This window comes from Pleuronectes platessa, chromosome 20 (assembly GCF_947347685.1).
Source record: "Pleuronectes platessa chromosome 20, fPlePla1.1, whole genome shotgun sequence".
Taxonomy (NCBI): Eukaryota; Metazoa; Chordata; class Actinopteri; order Pleuronectiformes; family Pleuronectidae; genus Pleuronectes; species Pleuronectes platessa.
In genome coordinates this window covers 15853279-15871386 of record NC_070645.1, presented here as the reverse complement: position 1 = coordinate 15871386, position 18108 = coordinate 15853279, and the positions used below count along the sequence as shown (strand labels likewise).

Here is an 18108-nt window from a genome sequence, read left to right as displayed (position 1 = left end):
ATTTAACCAGAGAGGCTTTCCAGGTCAGGAGAAACACGAGAGCTCGGGCTGTAGATGGTAAAACTACAAAAAAGGGAGGTGAAAGTTTTACAGCTACAAAGAAGAGGTGACGGAGAAGGATGTGAGGTTAATGTGGTCAGACTGACTCATGAAAGTTGTGTTCTTGTTATATTCTATATGACTGTTGTGACATTTAATCTACTGTTCACTTGTGGGCACAGTGGCTGCTGACGTAATGTCGACGTGAATCATAATCAGACTGTTTGTAAACCATAAATGGAATATTCCATGAAATCTGAGGAATGTCTTTTTCAGGATAAGGTCAATAGTTGGAATATTCCATTTAAACACAAACAATAACAACTACACCAGGACCCACGGACAAGCCAGACAACAATATAAAGTACATGTGTACCTGAGCTTATTATAACCACCGACGTGAAGTGTGCGACCTGTGGTAATGTGATGCGTCGGATACCATGACACCGTGAGGAGTGCTGCGTTCAAGGCCAAATCTAATCCGTCTTCCTTCCTGTCTCACCCTCTGCTCCTGTCAAACAAACCGACTATTGTTCCTTCGAGCTGTGACTCATCAGTCACACCCACCGAAGAAAGACGAGTAGAAACTCCACGCAGAGTTGTTTCCGGAAGTTCTGATGCCGTTTTTGGACACTGTGTTTTTTCTGTGCTTTCTTTATATGATTCACCCCCCCCCCCCCTCCCCCCGGTGCCGACACAGATTAACACAATGAAGACAACAATGAAGTGGGTGTCACACTTTTGTGGGTGTGTTTATGTGTGTGTGTGTGTGTATGTGTGTTTGTTTGAAAAACAACAACTGCTCAGATTGTACATTAACAAAGGGCTCAGGCTTGGCTGCGATAACAAAGGAGATAAAGTAAAAGCTTGCCGGCAACAGGAGAACACACAGCCCATAAATCTGGCAGCAACAAGTCTGACCAAGCAGCAAAAGTGTATTAGGAGATCTGTGCAGCACACATCATTAAACCCTAATGACTTTCACTATCCAAAGAGAAAGTCTCACTGCGTAGGAGTAGACGATGTTTCCGAAAAGTCAAATCACCATTTTTTTTTATCTCCACAATCACTCTTCCAAGTTTTGTAAATGTACTTGAATGTTCGTCAGGGCAGAGGGAGGGAGCTCGGTGGAGAACCGCTGCCTCTTCGTGTCAAACGGGGACAGTTGAGTTTGTTCAAGCATCTAATCAGGATCCCAGAGTAGACCCACAATCTGACCTGGGAACGACTTGTGATCCCCCAGGATGAGCTGGATAGATACAGATGAATGGGGCTCTACTGGGAATGCTCCGTTTAAGGTGTCGCTTGGATTTGCAGTATTAGTTACCGGAGTTTAACACTTCATTTTGAGAAGTATTTGACAGTGAACGGCCAAACTACTTCCACACTCGTTCTTTTTTTTGCACCGGCTTCTTATGTTGCTAGCACATGTTGAATTGTTTCAAGCATGAAAGAGACCCTATGGTAGTCATGTGATATAAGTTTTGCCAATAGAACTGATTGGCTGAATCCAAATTTAATTATCTAATTATTCTACTGGTTTGTAAATGTAGATGTTCTCAGAGGAAACCATGTGCAAATGTCACTGAATGTCACAATCTCTATGATTTGCTTGAAAAGAAGATGGTGGACGTCTCAAAGGTCGATTCTCCAAAGCACTACATAACATCTCTGAATGCTTGGTCGATTCCAGCCCCAGCCTCATAAGAAACCCTTTGTTCCACATCGCTGGTCGATCCCGAACAGATGTTTCACCTTTAAAACACCGGCCATTCCTAAAATATCCCTAAAACACACAGATTCAGTCTGTACAGCGTTCACAAGTCAGCGCTTTGAGACAAAACAGGGGAGTGAGGGCTTGAAAAATAAACACACGAGCGACCGTGTCGGGGAATCAAGAGGCCGCGTTGAGCACATTTGGTTTGAATTTGACTGGTGGGCTTTTTAAAGACCTCGCTCTCTTGTTGCCAGCAGCTCGTAAGTTTTCCGTAATGAGAGGCAGCGGGTCTGGGATGGGGAGCACGAAAAAGTTACAGATGAGGAGAAGCTTTCTAAACTGATTTAAGATAAGGGGGGGGGGAGACAGCAGAGCGTCAGATGCAGCCAAGCTAAACAGATAAAGAGAAGCTGCGGTGCCAACACTCAAAGAGCTGGATGCAGGGCTGGAAATACGAATATGATGTGATGAAGAGGAGGATTGACGAAGACGGTGATTGAAGACATTTAACTTTCCCTCTTGGGATAAACACAAAAATGTGATCGATTGCCCAAACGTCAATAACTGAACCTCTGTTTACTAAATATCTCCCGCAGGTCTGTGTACAAAACATCACTTCACACAGTCTCTATTGACTATGAATACAGAGAACTGCTTTGGGCTCAATCCCTTATATAAGTACGGATCAATATTTCAAAAATATTTGTGGCATTTTCATCGAATGAAAAACAACAAAAGATTACTTTACAATAAAAGAAACACACTTAATTCTGACAGTCTGAAGCTCGTTCTCCTTATTGAGTTAAGTGTCAGTGATGGTGTGCATGTGTCCACCTGATGTCTGTTACTCACGGTTGTTTTCATAACCACAGACGGCTCTATTTGACCAGAAAGCTTTAATCAATAACAGAGCTTTGAATCTGATCTGAGGCCCTGGCATTCCTGCAAGACAAGAGGGAGACTCAGCAGATCTGAGGTACACCCGGATAACCTCAACCCCTGCACCCCCCACCCCACCCCCAGGTTGTTTGAACAGGTGTACAGCTCATTAGTTTGTGATGTCTGCCCTTTTGCTCCGGGAGCCCGGGTTTCTATTTTATTATTAAGTGAGGTCGCCGCGGAGGGAAATACAGAAATAGACCAAAAAAAACACAACTATATCCAGTCCAAGGAAAGATCTACAAATGCCAGATACAGAGACGCTGCCCACAACAAGAGTCTGCCATGTCTTTGTGTGTCTGTGTGTTAAGAGTTTGCCAGCAAAGTGTCTACAGCCACAAACAAGTTCCATTATCTGTGTTTAATAACGATTGAAATGAGGTTTAAGACCAAACTTGCGGTGGAAACACACAAGAAAATATCCTTCTTCCAAGTAAACAACACATTTCCGACTCCACCACCTCGATCCCCATTGTCCCGAGCTTGAGAGACTTTCAACAGAGGAAACCACCGTGAGGTCTTGTTATTGTCAGGCCACTTATGGTTAAACTTGTATTTTCCCCATGTTCTAAACTAGCAAGCAGGTTGGTTAGAAATGCACCAGTTTGATGCTTAAATGAAACAAGAAACAGACAAACGTTAAAGCACATATTGAAACTCTTCTCTTTCCATCTGGTAGTTAAGATGCATTAAACACAAACAATTACTTTTTAAGTTTGTAATCTGACTCTCTCTCTCCTGTCATTCACTAACGCGGCCTCCACGCCCCACAGCCACGCCCCTCCCCTCGCAAGTGTGTCAATGGCTGCCGGGTTAAACAGTGACAGAACTAATGAAAACAACCTTCTTCGTGGTTTTTCTACTTCAAGCCTGGATTCCGCCATGTTTGCACAAGAGGCACTTGAATTTCCTCCAGTTCATTGAGTGCAAATCTGCATTTAGACCAAGTGCCAGAGTCATTAAATAGCAATGTTATACAAAAAAGGTCTTAAGGTCCCATTAGAGAGGGCTGATCTGTCAGCAGCAGAAAACCAGTGTCTCTGCAGCACTTCACCATCTGAGCCCAGACTCCTTGAACAACAGAGGGCTAGTCATCCCCTTTCAGTTTTATCAACTCCACTTCACACTTGTATATGACATATACAGTCTGTGGTGATGGGAGATTATAGCTGAGGTTATTTCTTTTGCATTTAACAACAGCACTGCGCCACCGCCTGGAAATCAGCAGCAGGCGGAGAGGAGCAGCGGGTTAGATAAAGGGTCGCGTGGATTAGCGAAGCGGATTTGAGGAGGAACGTTCGAGGTAAGGGCTTTTTGGGGGGGTTGGGGGGGCTTTTGTTTCATTACATCAGCAGGAAACAAACACGAACCGGAATCAGAACAAAGAGATTACAGCTCATATTAGGGGAAGACTAAACAAGAGAAATAGTCGGGAGAATTGTCCCTTAAGCGAGCTGCAGCAGAGCATACAGGCGAGGCCGACTCACCGGCCCCTGGGAGAACAATATGAGACCCCCCTCTAAACAGATTAACAAGAGGCAGGGGGACATTCCTTCCCTCAACTGCAAACAGGATGTGAGGACAAGGAGCATTGGAGGCCGGGGTAACCACTTCTATCTGCAACAGGTCCCTGCAGCTGCTGCTGTTAACAAGATAATCATTTTCAGTGTTGTGTTGGCGGCTGTCACAGTTCAGTACTCACCCTGGCATCGCCGTTGGCAGGTCTCGGCCCGTGGCTGAACGCCTGTGCTGGGTCTTTGTGGTAGACCTTCAGGCAGGAGTGGTCCGAGAGGTTCCTGTAAGGAGAAGACGTGGCCCGTGGTAAGAATAAAGCCCAGGTATCGCCGTCGGAGTATGGGCGGCCCTGCCTCAGCCCTGATCTCCTCAGCAGCCCGGCCAGGGGCACGTAGCCCGACAGAGGCTCCGTCATTCCTCTGTTACGTGACATCTCCTCTTAATTCACAAACTCTATAAACACGTGTCGCAGCTACACAAACTGAGATCCCATCGTTCATTCGCAGCTCCACGCTCTCTCAGTGCAGTGTTGCACCCTGGACACCTGCACTAGCCTCGAGGGATCATGAGACAATTTTTTACAGCCCTGATAAAGCCTTAGTCACAGAGTACACATTGCACTAGAGCAGGGACTCTGGAGGCAAAGGGGCAAAGTCTTGAATTGTATTAATGGCTTGTTTTTTTTACAAATGGCTGTGTGCGGCGTCTGCGAGTAGAGTCTGCTCTCACTGATAAGACACGCAGGTGAATACCAAACCAGGGAGGTACAAGAAAGAAGAAAAGCAACGAGCTAGTGTGTGTGTCTGTGTGAGGGGTGGTGGCTGCTCGTAAAGGATGCACACAACACAATGCATAAATGTGTAAACTACACCTTGTGCATCAATATGATAAAGCTCAAACTTTCCAGAGTCAAACTTCCACCAGAGGAGAGAGGACAAAGTCGTCTGAGTCTCTCAGGAGCGCTCTGCAGTTTGCTCGGATATGTCGGAGACAGTTTGCTGCAGGGCTTCCTCTCCATATAACTTTCTTTCCTATTAACTTTTAACACCGAGGGGGAAAAAGGAAGTCAGATGCTTTCCTGGCCAGTGACACTTCCTGTGCAGGGGGGGGGGAGTTTAGACAGGAAGTGCTCAGGGAGGGGAAACGGAGGAAGAGTTCAACTATGGAGCTTGGATGTCCTGAACTTAGAAAACACAACAAATGTCTCTTAAATACCCTATAGTTGTATGTCTCTATATTTACCACACAAACACGCATCTTTACCTGACATCGCTGAGCTCGTAGTACATGTTCCTCATGTCGTCTTTGACGTAGACCGCGACGCTGGGCGACTCCAGCATCTTCATGTTGAGCTGCTGCGGGAAGGCACTGACGAACAGGGCTCGGACTGTGTCGATGCTGGTCACCTCGTTGGGCATCCGGAACTGTTTGGTCTCGTCTCCGTACTGCAGGTACAGCACGCCTACACACAGAGGGCCGGGGAACAGGATCATTAGCAAGATGTAAACACGTTTTAATTATTAGGGAAATCTTTCCTGTGACTCAGACACAATAGACAGGTATAGGGATTTTTGTAGAGGTGACACACTGTTTTGTTGCTCTCTTCTGTTTTTGTAAGCTCATTGTTTTTCGACTTCACCCAGCTACTTACCAGTAAATACCTTCTATTTATAAACCACAGCAGGACTTTTTAACCTTCAGCTGCTGGACAAAGTTAGAGTGGTTTTGTAAGAAGCTGATCGGAAGGAAGTGGCCAAAATCTGATTCTGGACCTTTTTCAATCCATTTTTGATCTCGTAGGATTAATGTGAGAAAACAATGTCAAAACAGAGCGGATCAAACAAAAGGCCTTGATTATAGTAGACTGGGTGAACCTCAAACCACTTCCAACACATGATCTGAGCAGTAGGTGAAAGGATTTTTACCAGGGTCACAAAGATGGTAAACAGTATCTAGTGAGTTTAAGCTGAATCCTGCCTGCCTTCCTAAGATGGTAAAATCTTTATGGTCGCTTTAACAGTCACAGACATGGGTAGGATTTGTTCCGGTGCTGCAGATGGTCAACCTGACGGTGAGAGACGGTCAGTGTGTTTGTGTGGGAGAGAGAGAGAGAGAGAGAGAGAGAGAGAGAGAGAGAGAGAGAGAGAGAGAGAGAGTGGTGCCAAGAGACCTGTTCTTTTCGATGCCATTTGTTTTTAAGTTTTAAAAATAAACTGCGGATCCTGCGATAAAGTTACGGCATCAACTGAGGGAAGCTCCCCTTCGCACAGAAATTCTCTAACTGAACACGCAGCACTCTTTTCTTATAGAGGAGGGGGGAGGGCAGGATTAGCAGGTTATAAAGGGGTTATTTGGGTCATTTTGGTTAAAAGGGGACAGCATCCCCCCCCCCCTCCCCCCCCCCCCCCCTCCCATCCCCCAACAAATCACCTACTGGATCTCAGTGAAAATCTGCCTTTTATGTGCAAACACACCGAGCTCACGTTACCACACGGCTGCATGATTGCATCAGTGTTTGCATGTTCTCACTGGTGAACGATTTACACAATCAAATCCTAGCAGATGACAAAACACATTCACCCTCTTCAGATTCTGTGAACTTGAACGGCTGAAGTCACCATTAGGGGGTTAAAGAATCTTTCTTTAGACTTTGGAACTGGGCACCAGAATGAATGTTTACCCTCAATTGAGTCAGAAACAAAACATCTAACAGGATGAACAAGTTTCTGCGGCATATGGTTCCCATTTGCATACTCGCAAAAACAGAAGGTTCGGTGCTAAGTTCACCACCTATGTCTTGTTTGTAGCTTTTTTGTGTTTTGTCAGCAGCGTGTGTTCAATTCCAGGAAGAAAAAACACAAAGGATTTGATACTTTAAAAAAGAGGCAGAAGCAGGGCTGTGTGCTCGGGGTGGAACAGAACAAGTTGTGCATCAAAAAGACCAAAGGCTGAACCTCTGAACCCTGGGTGTGGCTTCTGTACTGTGCTTTACAAAAACAGATGTCTCTCCCACAAATTCATGGACACGCCCACTCTGCACTTGGATCAACAATGCCAGGGAAATGAGAGAAAAACAAAACTCTTTTTCTATTTCTAAACGCTGACTCATCCTCTTCAGACAGCATGGCACTGATTTGCATGGGGTTTATCTGAAGGAATTACAGAACAGAAATAAAATAAAAACGGTTTCTGCTCTTTTTCTTATTATGTTTATATCAAATGTGAACTTTTCATGAGTGTGATGCACATAAATCATTTCATGTCATTTCAGAGACGTTTTTCTTTTTGCAGTGAAAATAGCCGGCTTTCAGGAGAGGAGGTATGGTTCTACTTGGTGTAACCACATAAAAGGAGCGAGCCAGTAAAAGCTACCAGATGTTGGTGAAATATTAGACAAGATCCTACATGCTCCACAGGGCAGAGCGAGACGGAGCGAGGGGCAAATTCAGGAAATAAACTTGCTGAGTCGATCCATTGCTCTGGTCTGTGGGGGTTCCTGGATTGTAATAAGTTAACAAAGTGCCCATTCGCAGACTAACTTCATCTTTCCCCCGGGAGCTGTCACGTTAACAATCGTCCGCTTCGCATCCAGATGTTTGGAACCAGCGCAAAACCGGGAGTTTGATGACGCAGCCGCACTGATCTCACAACACAAAGATGAATTCTTTTTTTTTGACATGAGCTCGGTTCTAACAAAGAATCGTGTTACATTCCTGAGCGGCTGGTTTCACTCAGGACTGGAAGCAAATGGTCAGTGTGCTTCCTGACCAAATGGGCACAGCGCTGCAGAACTTTTAAAAGTGTTTTTTCCACGTCCCTCCTGTCGGCTTTCACCAGGCGCACTCGTGAAAAATATCAATCTGTGTCCGCTCGCATTATCGCAGAGTTTGAAAGAGGCAGAGAAATACTTTTTAAGATGCAGCGAAGGGGATAAGAAACCCCCGGCTTGAAATACAATACACTTGATGCTACACTCGAGAATGAATCTGATACTTACATTAAGGGGATTAAAGGATTTCCTGTTTTCTGCGGAGTCTTATGATGCTCTGGAAAAGACCACGCGACAACTCCTGCACTTACAGGCTGGAGACGCTGAGACCCGAGAAGGAGCCCCCCAAATGTCCGCTGGGACCCTGCGAAATGTGTGGCAGTGTGTTTGTGTGTTTGAGTGTGTGTTTGTGCGTGTGTGTGAGGACTGTGGGAGGGACAAAGTAGTTCAGTGGTGCCCCTTTTATTCTCCTCCCCCCTTGCACCACGCCATAACCCCCCACTGTCCTGACGCTTTGTCCTCATGTTTTTGAAAGACAGAGGGAGAGATGAAGCGTGTGTGAGTGTGTGTGTGTGTGTGTGTGTGTGTGTGTGTATGAACATGCAATTGTCGACCTAAGTATTTGCCATGAGTGTTTTGCAGGTTTGCTTCTCCAAGCAAACAAAAGATTCCTAGTGGCACAGATGAATGTGGAAAACGACACCCGATTGTTTCATCCATTTTCACTTTGGTCGAAAGGCGCGCCATGCTGACGCTTTGAAATAATCCAGCAGCAGATGCCATGCTGAGCCGTGAGCTACCTTTGAAGCCCCCCCCCCCCCCCCCCCCCCCCCGTACCAGCGCCTCAGTTTGTTTGGGAAACTCTCTCCTCTGCTCTCTCTCTCTCCACCTAATGCAGCAGCCTAATTCTGCATGTGGATGCAAATGACGCCCTGTGCGCCTCGATAAGACGTCCCCGTTTCTAATCCTGTCAATAACACGATGGCATATTGTGGACTGATTCCCTAATCTTTCACTACAGAGGAACTGAATTCTAATTAAAACGGAGCTGTGAGCTGAGGTGGAGAGAGGAGGGATGGAGAAGAGGAGGGAGAGAGTGTGAAAGTGTGACATCGTGGAAGTTATTTCCTTCCACCTGAAGAGCTTTCACTCTCAAATAAACTCTAAGTAGACAAAGAGAAGAGTCTCTGTGGATACATGTTGACATTAAGGGGGATTTTAAACAGGAAACACAATACCTAGTGAGCGGTCCCTCGTCTGGTTCGTCGACCGCACCACGGGCAGGCTGGCACGAACTCGGCTGCCGCGGGTGAAGCCGGTGGGCACGTCGCTCTCTGACATGGCGTCCAGTGACTCCAGGGAGGCCAAGGAGAGGTGGTCAACCTGGTCGCCGGGGCCGTGCTTTGGGCTTCTGCTCTGGAGGTTGGAGAGACACGTAAAGGGTGAGACCACGGAAACACGGCAAGGTGTTAAATTCATGCATGAGTTTCATATTCTGTACAACAACACAAGTAGGGGTACAAACTCAAATGTATTCTCTTAAAGATGAGAAGCCTCTGGTGAAGTTAGAAAACAGCTCAGAGTCTGACAATGTCAAGTATCACACGCATTCTTTGACAAGCGAGAAAAAAAGTGCTTTGTGCTCGACTGTGACACAAAAATCCACATGTGCACAGGAGAGTTAATATTGTATTTCCCTGTTACATGCTCACCCACGTCACACTGCGCTCAGACATGCACTGAACTCTGGAGGGGAAGCATGTACGTGCGTTTAATTCAATCAGTGCACGAGAGAAGAGGAGTCCTAAAAGGAGAAGATGAAGATGAAATAACCTCTGATTAAACATCGTAAATTGACTCATGATGATTTTTAAGGTCTCCTCAGTTATCTGATCTGTGTGACGTGGCATCCTCAGGCCACAGCCCCACTCAGACGATGTGTGACGGGGCTGTGGAGATCATAGAGCTGTTCTGTGGCGCTGTAAGATGATCTGCAGCACAGGGACGAGCTGGGGGGGGGGTCAAGGAACATAGAGCTCTTTGTGAAATGCTCTTCATGAAATGCTCTTCGTCTCTCGCTGGAGCTGCAAGGCCAAGTCCGCCAGGTTATCATCAACACACCTGCATGCACACGCTGCCGCTCTCTCTCCCACGTTCACGCAGGAATAAAGAATTGAAGCATAATATATTAAGTGTGGTTGACATTTGAGGGAGTTTTCAAAAGCAAGAACCGGTTTAGCCTGGTAGCCAAGTACGCTCCAGCAGGCAGAGGCATAGGGGCACAAGGGGCTGGGAAAACAGTCACACGGCAAAATGTTAGAGAGGATGCAAAAACAACAACACACACACACACACACACGCGATGGAACGATGCAGTTAAGATTAAAAAAAAAGGGCGACTAACTCTGTGGGGCAATTGGATTTTCATCAAGTACCTCTGAATGTCAAGCTCAGAGTGAAGGGAGGAGAGCATGGCCTGCAAAGACTGATGGGAGAAGGAGACCAAGGAAACAAATCATCTACAACAGCAGACGAACGACAGAGGGAAGAAAGAGCGTCGATGCAAAGTGTTTAAGAGACGGAGAAAAGTATCATTTAAAACTACTTAACACTCTTATATAAGCGTATTTGAGTTTAACGACTCCTGATGTGAAAATCACAGAGACCCCGCCGCTTAATAAATTCCCTATAATAACACAAATTGCCGTCATTAATGTAATGAGGCTGCTTTATCTTCATAATACAGCATTTTTAATCTTCGCCCCTATGTGATATTTGCTGAGTCATAGTGTGCGAGCGTTTATGTGATGCACCTTTACGGCAACCTGACACAGCAGGGGGGGGGGGGTAAAAAGTGCTGAGCCATCACTCAACTCCGGCCTTACTGTTAAAACATTGTCACCTTTTTAAAACAGGAGGGGTCACGCGGAGTTGACGCGTCACCTGAGACCAGACATGTGTTTGGAAATTTAATCCGAACGCTGAATGATTGATGAGCATATTCAGTGGTGGTGGGTCCCACACACACACACACACACACACAGTCACATACACGCACACACACACACACCTCTCCCACACACTGCGGCTCTATCTTCTCATATGGTACTGTGTCACCATGGGGAATGTTGAATCATATCGCCTTCCTGCTTCACCTGTGGGTTGTAATTATGTCAGAGTGGTGTTGGCGGTGTAATCCGGTATTTTCTGGAATCCCAAAAACGGGTTGAAGAGGACGCAGCAGCTGCCTTTAAAACTGAAGCTCACATAGATGTCCTCACTTGTGACATCTGAACTTCCCCGGGGTCGAAAACGGTCATACTGTACATGCTGCTCTCATCTTCTTCTAGAGTTTATAATACAAACTTATTTTCATATTTATGCTTATGCACAAAAACATCTCAACTAATCGCTGAGCATTATCAATCCATCCAAACTATAGATTCTCATGAAATTATGAATAAACTCCCCCTTCAAAGAGCCTGAGCACCTAATGACAGTTGAGATGTTGTGTAAGACCAAAGCAAGAATAAGTAATGTGGTTATTAAACCGCTGTCAGTTACAAAAGGAACTGCCTTAAGCTACTTGTCATAACAGAGCATAGCGGCACAGAAGAGTTTATTGATTTAAGAAAGTATGGCATTTATTTCTCATGATCTCACATTTTAAATCATGGGAGTAAAATGGTGTAATTTCTGCTCCTGAAAGTTGCACAACTTTTTTTGTTTTTGTGCACCGATTAAAACAGTCACTTTCCAATTCTGTTCAGATTTTGCAGGAGGACGCGACACCACGGACACAAAGTGAGAGAGAGAGACGAGCTGCACGGGAGAAAGAAGAGATAGTTCCGTTGGAGGCAGTGACATATAAAAGAGGAGGAAATTGCAAATGAGACCTTCTGCCTCCCCGATGGAAAGGGGGGGCAGGATGAGATGTCCCCTCCAAAAGGTCAACAGTTTAGTCCAGATGAACTCCTCCGTCTCTCCTGCTGCCTCATCCTTCTGACAGCAGCGTCTGTATGTGATCGCTTTACGAAAAAAGCCACTTCCTGTCCCCGCTAACCACTTCCTCCTTTCGGGCCCAGATGTGAAAACCGCAGGGCGACCGCTGATAAGCACCATGAAACCTTTCGTCGGCCCGCTCACACCTACAGTGCATTCCACCCACCCCCCCCCCCCCCCCCCGCTTCAGTCGAGACCTGCAATTCTGCTTTTTCAGCAGCGGCTCCCTCTGTACACCACATCGGCTCTGACAGCTGTGATGAATGTGAAACTGGGACACTGACATTAGCTCATACACGGGAATATGACAAGTTATAAAGTCGTGTGAAGAGCCCGATGGGAAGGAACACGTCTAGACTGGAAAAGCTCTCGGTAGAGCGCATACCTGCGCTACGGCAAAACATCTGTCAAGCTCCTATAATAGAAGAGACAGGGAAATAAAGAGGTAGTCTGCTTCTCTGGATGAGAGATAGACTCTACAAAGATGGACGACATGACGGCTCCGTGAAAGTGAAGCCATGTGGCTGATTGCAGTACAGCTCATTAGCTCCTCCATGTTAGTGGATGGGACATGGGCCAAAAAGAAACAAATAAAAATACACGAGAAGTACATGTTTCTGAAAGATGGTTTCTGTCACCCTCACACTGATGTTTGTTCAAGTGAGCATTTTTCCAGTATGTTTGTTTTTTATTATTAATATGATGCAATAAAATAAACTAGGGGTTAATCCGTTTGTTGTAGCAGGTCTCGAAATAAGTCAAAGGAAATAGCCTCTTCGCAGCGAACCTTCTCCTGAGGCCTTGAAACACACACAGGCACCGTGGTGTGTGTGTGTCTCCACATTTCAAATTGTCGTGAAGCGAGCTTTCAGGAACTTTACAGGAAAGTGATGTCAAGTCTAGTGTAATGTGGACAAGGGATGATTAGGCAAAATGGCCGTGCTTGGAGAGAAAATAGATCTAAGATGAAAGTTCAAGTGTGTGTGTGCCTGTGTGTGTTTGGTGTGTTTGGTGTGTGTGTGTGTGAGAGAGAGAGACAAAGAGGGATACAAAGAGACACGGAGTGCGTGCATGACTGAGTCAGGCCATTGTTCCAGAAAATCTGACCTGAGCCCAGGACATCCTGAAAACATTTATGCAACAGTGGCCTGACACACAGTATGTTGTCATCAGAAAGAAAACTTTGTTTGCTTTTGTGTGCGTGCGTGTCTGTAGTCCCACAATGTAACATTTAAAATGTTACACATCAGTGCAGGAACATGTGATCTCCAGTGCAGAGCGTTTTCTTACGCTGCCGACCTCCTGCACCTCAGGAGCCTCACGTGCACGGTCTGGGTTCATGTCACCGTCGCCTCACGTCGGACGTTTTCAGGCTGAGAGGACAATGTCGCATGATTTCACAAAGTAGAGTAGATCACCTTATATCATCCAGCCGCTGAGGGACAGGTTGAAATGCAGAACCCGGCGATTACAGCAAAGTAAAGTAAATGGCAGCTCCCATCAGGAGCCTGCTGCGTGACTCGTTTGAGATGTAAGTATAGACGAAGCCCTGAAAGCTGCCAGAGCGCCGTGTACCACACATGTTGCCAGCCTCCGCAAAGCCCACTGATTGATGCCTAATTTGTTATATACTCAGCGGGGGGTGATAATGGCTTTCTTAGAGCATAGCCGGGCTTTCGCCTTTAAAAGAAAAGGAGGCATTCTCCTGATTTCTCTGCAATCCAATGATCATTTTCACCTTTTGGCTGCACAGATTATAGAGATGTGTCAAACCAAGAAGCCGTGGACAGATGTTATGTAAATGCATTAATACTCGAGGCACTAATCCAACTGTAATGTTGTCTTTATTGTGCTTGAGTAGGGATGAAACAGTAACAGGTTTAACAGTATACTGAGGTTAAAGTCCAGAAGCTATATATATAAAATGGTATATAGAGGTTTTCTACTCTTGATGAACACTCAAAGCTCTTTACAGTTTGGCCGTCCACTCACACTCACGCACACGCACACACACACACACACACACACACACACACATTTATACATGCATCTGTGTGCTTTCGCTCATCATTAGATTTGGGGCTCAGTATCCTCAGTAGCAAGGACACTTGAGGATGCAGGATGAGGGAGAAGGAGATCGAACCGCCGACCTTGTGGTCAGTGGTCGACCGGCACTTACTCTTGAGCCAAGGCCGTCTCCATGATTATTTGGTTGATGCTGTAACTGCAGAAGAGCTACCAGAGCTATATGGTTGTATGTTCCTACATGCACATTACTTTGTTCTTAATGGTTGTGTTGTTTTGCTCATTTGATTTATTAATATTTAAGGTTTAATTTCAACCTCTATCGCAGGGAGGTTTTTCGTTGTAAAACAAAAAGATCCCTCATCAAGCTAAAGCCTTCCTTCATTAACGTTAATGTTGCACATTTGATGGGATGTTATATGGTTATGTAATATACTTTTTAATGATAATGATTAGAGTTTATTGAGAAAAACACTTTACTTGTTAAATCAGTACTTTTTCAGCACATTGTAACACCGTGATCATATCAACGTGATCACTCTGGTCACTATAATCATGATACACAATGTTCACTCTGTTTTATCTCCTCATGCGAGTGGAGGCGGGAGCTTGTGTGGTTTTTAAACACAACCAGCAATGCGAGCAAGGCTTTTTCCACATAAGATGCTAATTTGGCCCAGGAGGTGAGGGTGGGAGGTGGGAGCGGAAACAGAGCTCGCTGTAATTACCTGGTCTGATCTGTGAGGCAAACACATAAACAGAAGACAGTGGCTCTGCAGACTGTTAACCCTTTACTCCACTTCTCTCAGTCAGAGCCTGGAGTCTGGCTGAATTCATGACGAGAGACACAAATCTGTTGTGTCCTCGCTCCCTCAGCAAAGACGAGAGATTCCAATGTGTCACAAAAGTTCAAAACCACAAGAGTTCGTTGGAAAAACACCTATAAAAAAAAAATCTGCGCCACTGCAGTTCTACACAAGCGTGAGGCATAAAGCCCCTGTCAATCAACCAGTCAGCGCTCTGTCCGTGTGCTGTCTGTGGACGGACCATCGTCCTTTTGTCTCCCCTAGCCTTAATGACATTATTCTGAAATCCCCTAGTCATCCATTCTCATTCATTGCCGCCACATCCCTCTCTCGCTCCCTCCTCTGATGCATTCCTCCTCTAATCCCTTCATCCAAATCCCCAGATGACCTTTCAGGGATGGCCTCGCCTGCTAATTGGTGCGCTAAGAGGTGATGACTTTTTCATACTGTAGCGGGAGCCGCGATCAAAGCCGAGCGTCTGAGGTGAGACCCGCTGAGGAGAAGTTAAGAATCCAGAGATCGTGCCTGGTAAATTTATGGACACAAGCTCATTAATAAATATAATACATCGGCAAGTAAAAAATACAATCAAGCAGATCTCCCGTGCTGTGTGCAAATGAAGTTCATAATCACAGAAGACAATATGGTGCCTGTTGAGGTGGAATCTCCATCTCCTCCGCCACTTGGGACGTTTTGAACAACTGAGCCAAAGCGTCCAATTGATTTCATCCACTCGCGCATAAACGAGTTAGTCCCAGTTATCACCGGCAGACATCAGCCCCCCCCCCCATCCCCTGAACGAGAGAGGTTACGGAAATCAACTCTGATTACGGGAATCAACCCTGCGTGGCCGTCAGATGGGAGTTTTATGAAGCAGAGAAAATTGTCTTGAGCGAGTTTAGAGAGCTTTTGGCTGCACGCCGGAACATTTCCTGTATTGCCGTGCACAATCTAAATTAAACACATTCCTGGCAACAATTGCTTTTTTCTGAATTATCCTGAAAAGCTTATTTACCATTTTAGACCCGTGGTAATCTTCCTCCGGCAGCGGCTTCCATGTGAGACTTGAAACTCCCTGGTCTACTGGGCTCTCTTCCTCCACTGTTGTTTCACTTGCTCTGTGTAACTGCCCTGTCCAGCTCCCTTCCCTTTTCTTTGCTCCAACTCACAGCGGATGCCCCTCTGTCCAGCGCACACACACACACACACACACACAACACCGCCCCACATCCCTAACGATCCAGCGGCACAATACAAACGCACACAATCCACACACCCGGGGAAAATCATTGTTTGTGCGTCTGTGTTTTGCACCACTGTGTGTGACAGAGATTGTGTGAGAGGGAGAGGGACGTTCAAATTCAGCGTTTCTCCCTGTTCCAGCAGCGTGTGGGTAGAAAACAACGGCTTTAACACTTAACACGTTCAGCACTGCAAGAAATAAAAAAAAATCTTAACAACACTAATCCCTGGGGGGCTGTGGCTGAGGCCTGAGAGATGTTCCGAGGAGATAAGCGCCTGCTCTACCCTCAGGGATCCCACAACCTTTATGAGATACTCAGCAGGGCCTCGAGAGGAAACACACACACCCGGTGGACGGACACATCCAAATACCAACACATGCATATTCACTGTCTCAATTCTGGGGTCTTTGCAAAGTTTGAAATTTGTGGATGTCGAGAAAATACAGATGAAGGAGATGTATGTGAGAATACAGCAGGACAATGCCCGGGGGGGGGTGGGGCGACGCCTGTGTCTATGAGCTACTAAGAAAAACATTTGATATCTGGAATAATTACAGTTAATTAACAGTGCACTTATATTAACAAGCTGCGTTGTGGGTCAACCCAAAAACGTTACGTAAGATTACAAGCCCAGACGTACACAGAGACGGGGCAGATCACTTACTAGTCTTGCACTACATGCAATGATTTGAACACACCTATTCCCTTCCCTCTCTCTCGCTCTCTCTCTCTCTGTCACTGTCTCTCTTACCAAACAAATACATGCAAACTAGTCTGCAGAGCTGTGGCCTGCCCGGACCTGCTTTTTCATATCTCTTCATCAAAAGCAAAACTCTATTTTGCAGCTTTGAACAATTGCACCATCCTAGATTGAACGGTTCTCTCATCCACGTACACACAGCAGAACAAAGCCAGGCTATCGTGTTGGTCAGTTCTGTCCATCTATTTGACATGTCCTTACAGGAACCTGCTCCGTCTCTAGAGAGCGTCTCTCCGCTGGTAATATAAAGGACGTTTCTCTCTGGGTGCACACCTGAGAATGTGCCGGTGTGTGTGTGTGTCTATGTGTGTGTGTGTGTGTGTGGCTCCGAGCACAAAGAGGCCTTTCTTTTCTCGGGAGTAATCGGAGTCCTGCATCCTCAACATGATGTCACACACGTATCAACTCAAACATAATCTAATACGATTAAAGGAGGCAGAGCCAAAGCTGAGCTGCTTTTTTTTGTATCCCTCTTTACAACGAGCAGGAAATCTTTGCTGGTTTTAAATCACAGTATTTTGTCAAGGGGCACGTCTCCATTCTCTCGTCCCATGAAACCAGCTCTGATGCCTAATGAACAAGTCGCCGAGGAACACAGGCGCTCTTCCACTGAGACTAAGATTTATTAGAGCCACTCACCCAGAGGAGTTTCTTTGTGTGTGTGCGTGTAGAAAAGGAGTCAGATGATAATGAGTGTTGAGTTTTCAGTGTGCTTGATAGAAGTATATTCAAAGTTTCGGGATTTCCTGATAACATGACCTGTCACTGTGATGTAAAAACAGTTAGCTGCACATTGGGAAAAGAGTCGGGGTGATAGTTACATGGAAAGTGAGAAAGACAAGTTCTTGAGTGAGAGAGAGAAGTGAATTTTATGACACTTACGGGAACGTTCAGCTGAAACTATGAGATCTGCATGGACGGTAAAAACCTTAATGGACGAAAGCACAAGTGCCCACAGCTATACAATGCAGCAACTGAGAAAAACACCAGGCTAGAGATATTTTAATCTGAATATAAGAAGTGTAGAAACTTTTCTTTTAAATTATGAAACTGTAGCAGGACAAATTAAAAACATGGAAGGCCATCCCAGTCTAGATAATGAAAGGGAAACACTGATGAATAAGTGTAGAAAAAAACATTTTCCATATTATCCACTCCTTGACCTGTGCTCGACCTCTGACAACGAGAAAACTGCTGACACACACAAACACAAATAAACACACACACACACACTCAGTCGACCATAAGCGATAAGTCGTGAAACAGTCAGTAAACAACAGCAGCTCTTGATG

At 45.7% G+C, this 18108-nt stretch overlaps 1 protein-coding gene across 11 annotated transcripts in view; it reads right to left on the bottom strand.

The window, feature by feature from the left end:
* Nucleotides 1-18108, bottom strand: part of si:ch211-285f17.1 (sickle tail protein) — a 45755-nt gene that overhangs the window by 17885 nt on the left and 9762 nt on the right. For 9 of the 11 annotated variants that reach the window (XM_053412177.1, XM_053412187.1, XM_053412184.1 and 6 more), the window contains exons 2-4: nt 9218-9395; nt 5474-5672; nt 4398-4491 (exon numbers count right to left, since the gene is read on the bottom strand). In XM_053412177.1, coding sequence (XP_053268152.1) covers nt 4398-4491; nt 5474-5672; nt 9218-9395 — 471 coding nt within the window. Of the gene's footprint in view, nt 1-4397; nt 4492-5473; nt 5673-8207; nt 8395-9217; nt 9396-15827; nt 16035-18108 lie in introns of those variants that run through there. The other 2 variants (XM_053412182.1, XM_053412186.1) reach the window with 2 other exon arrangements.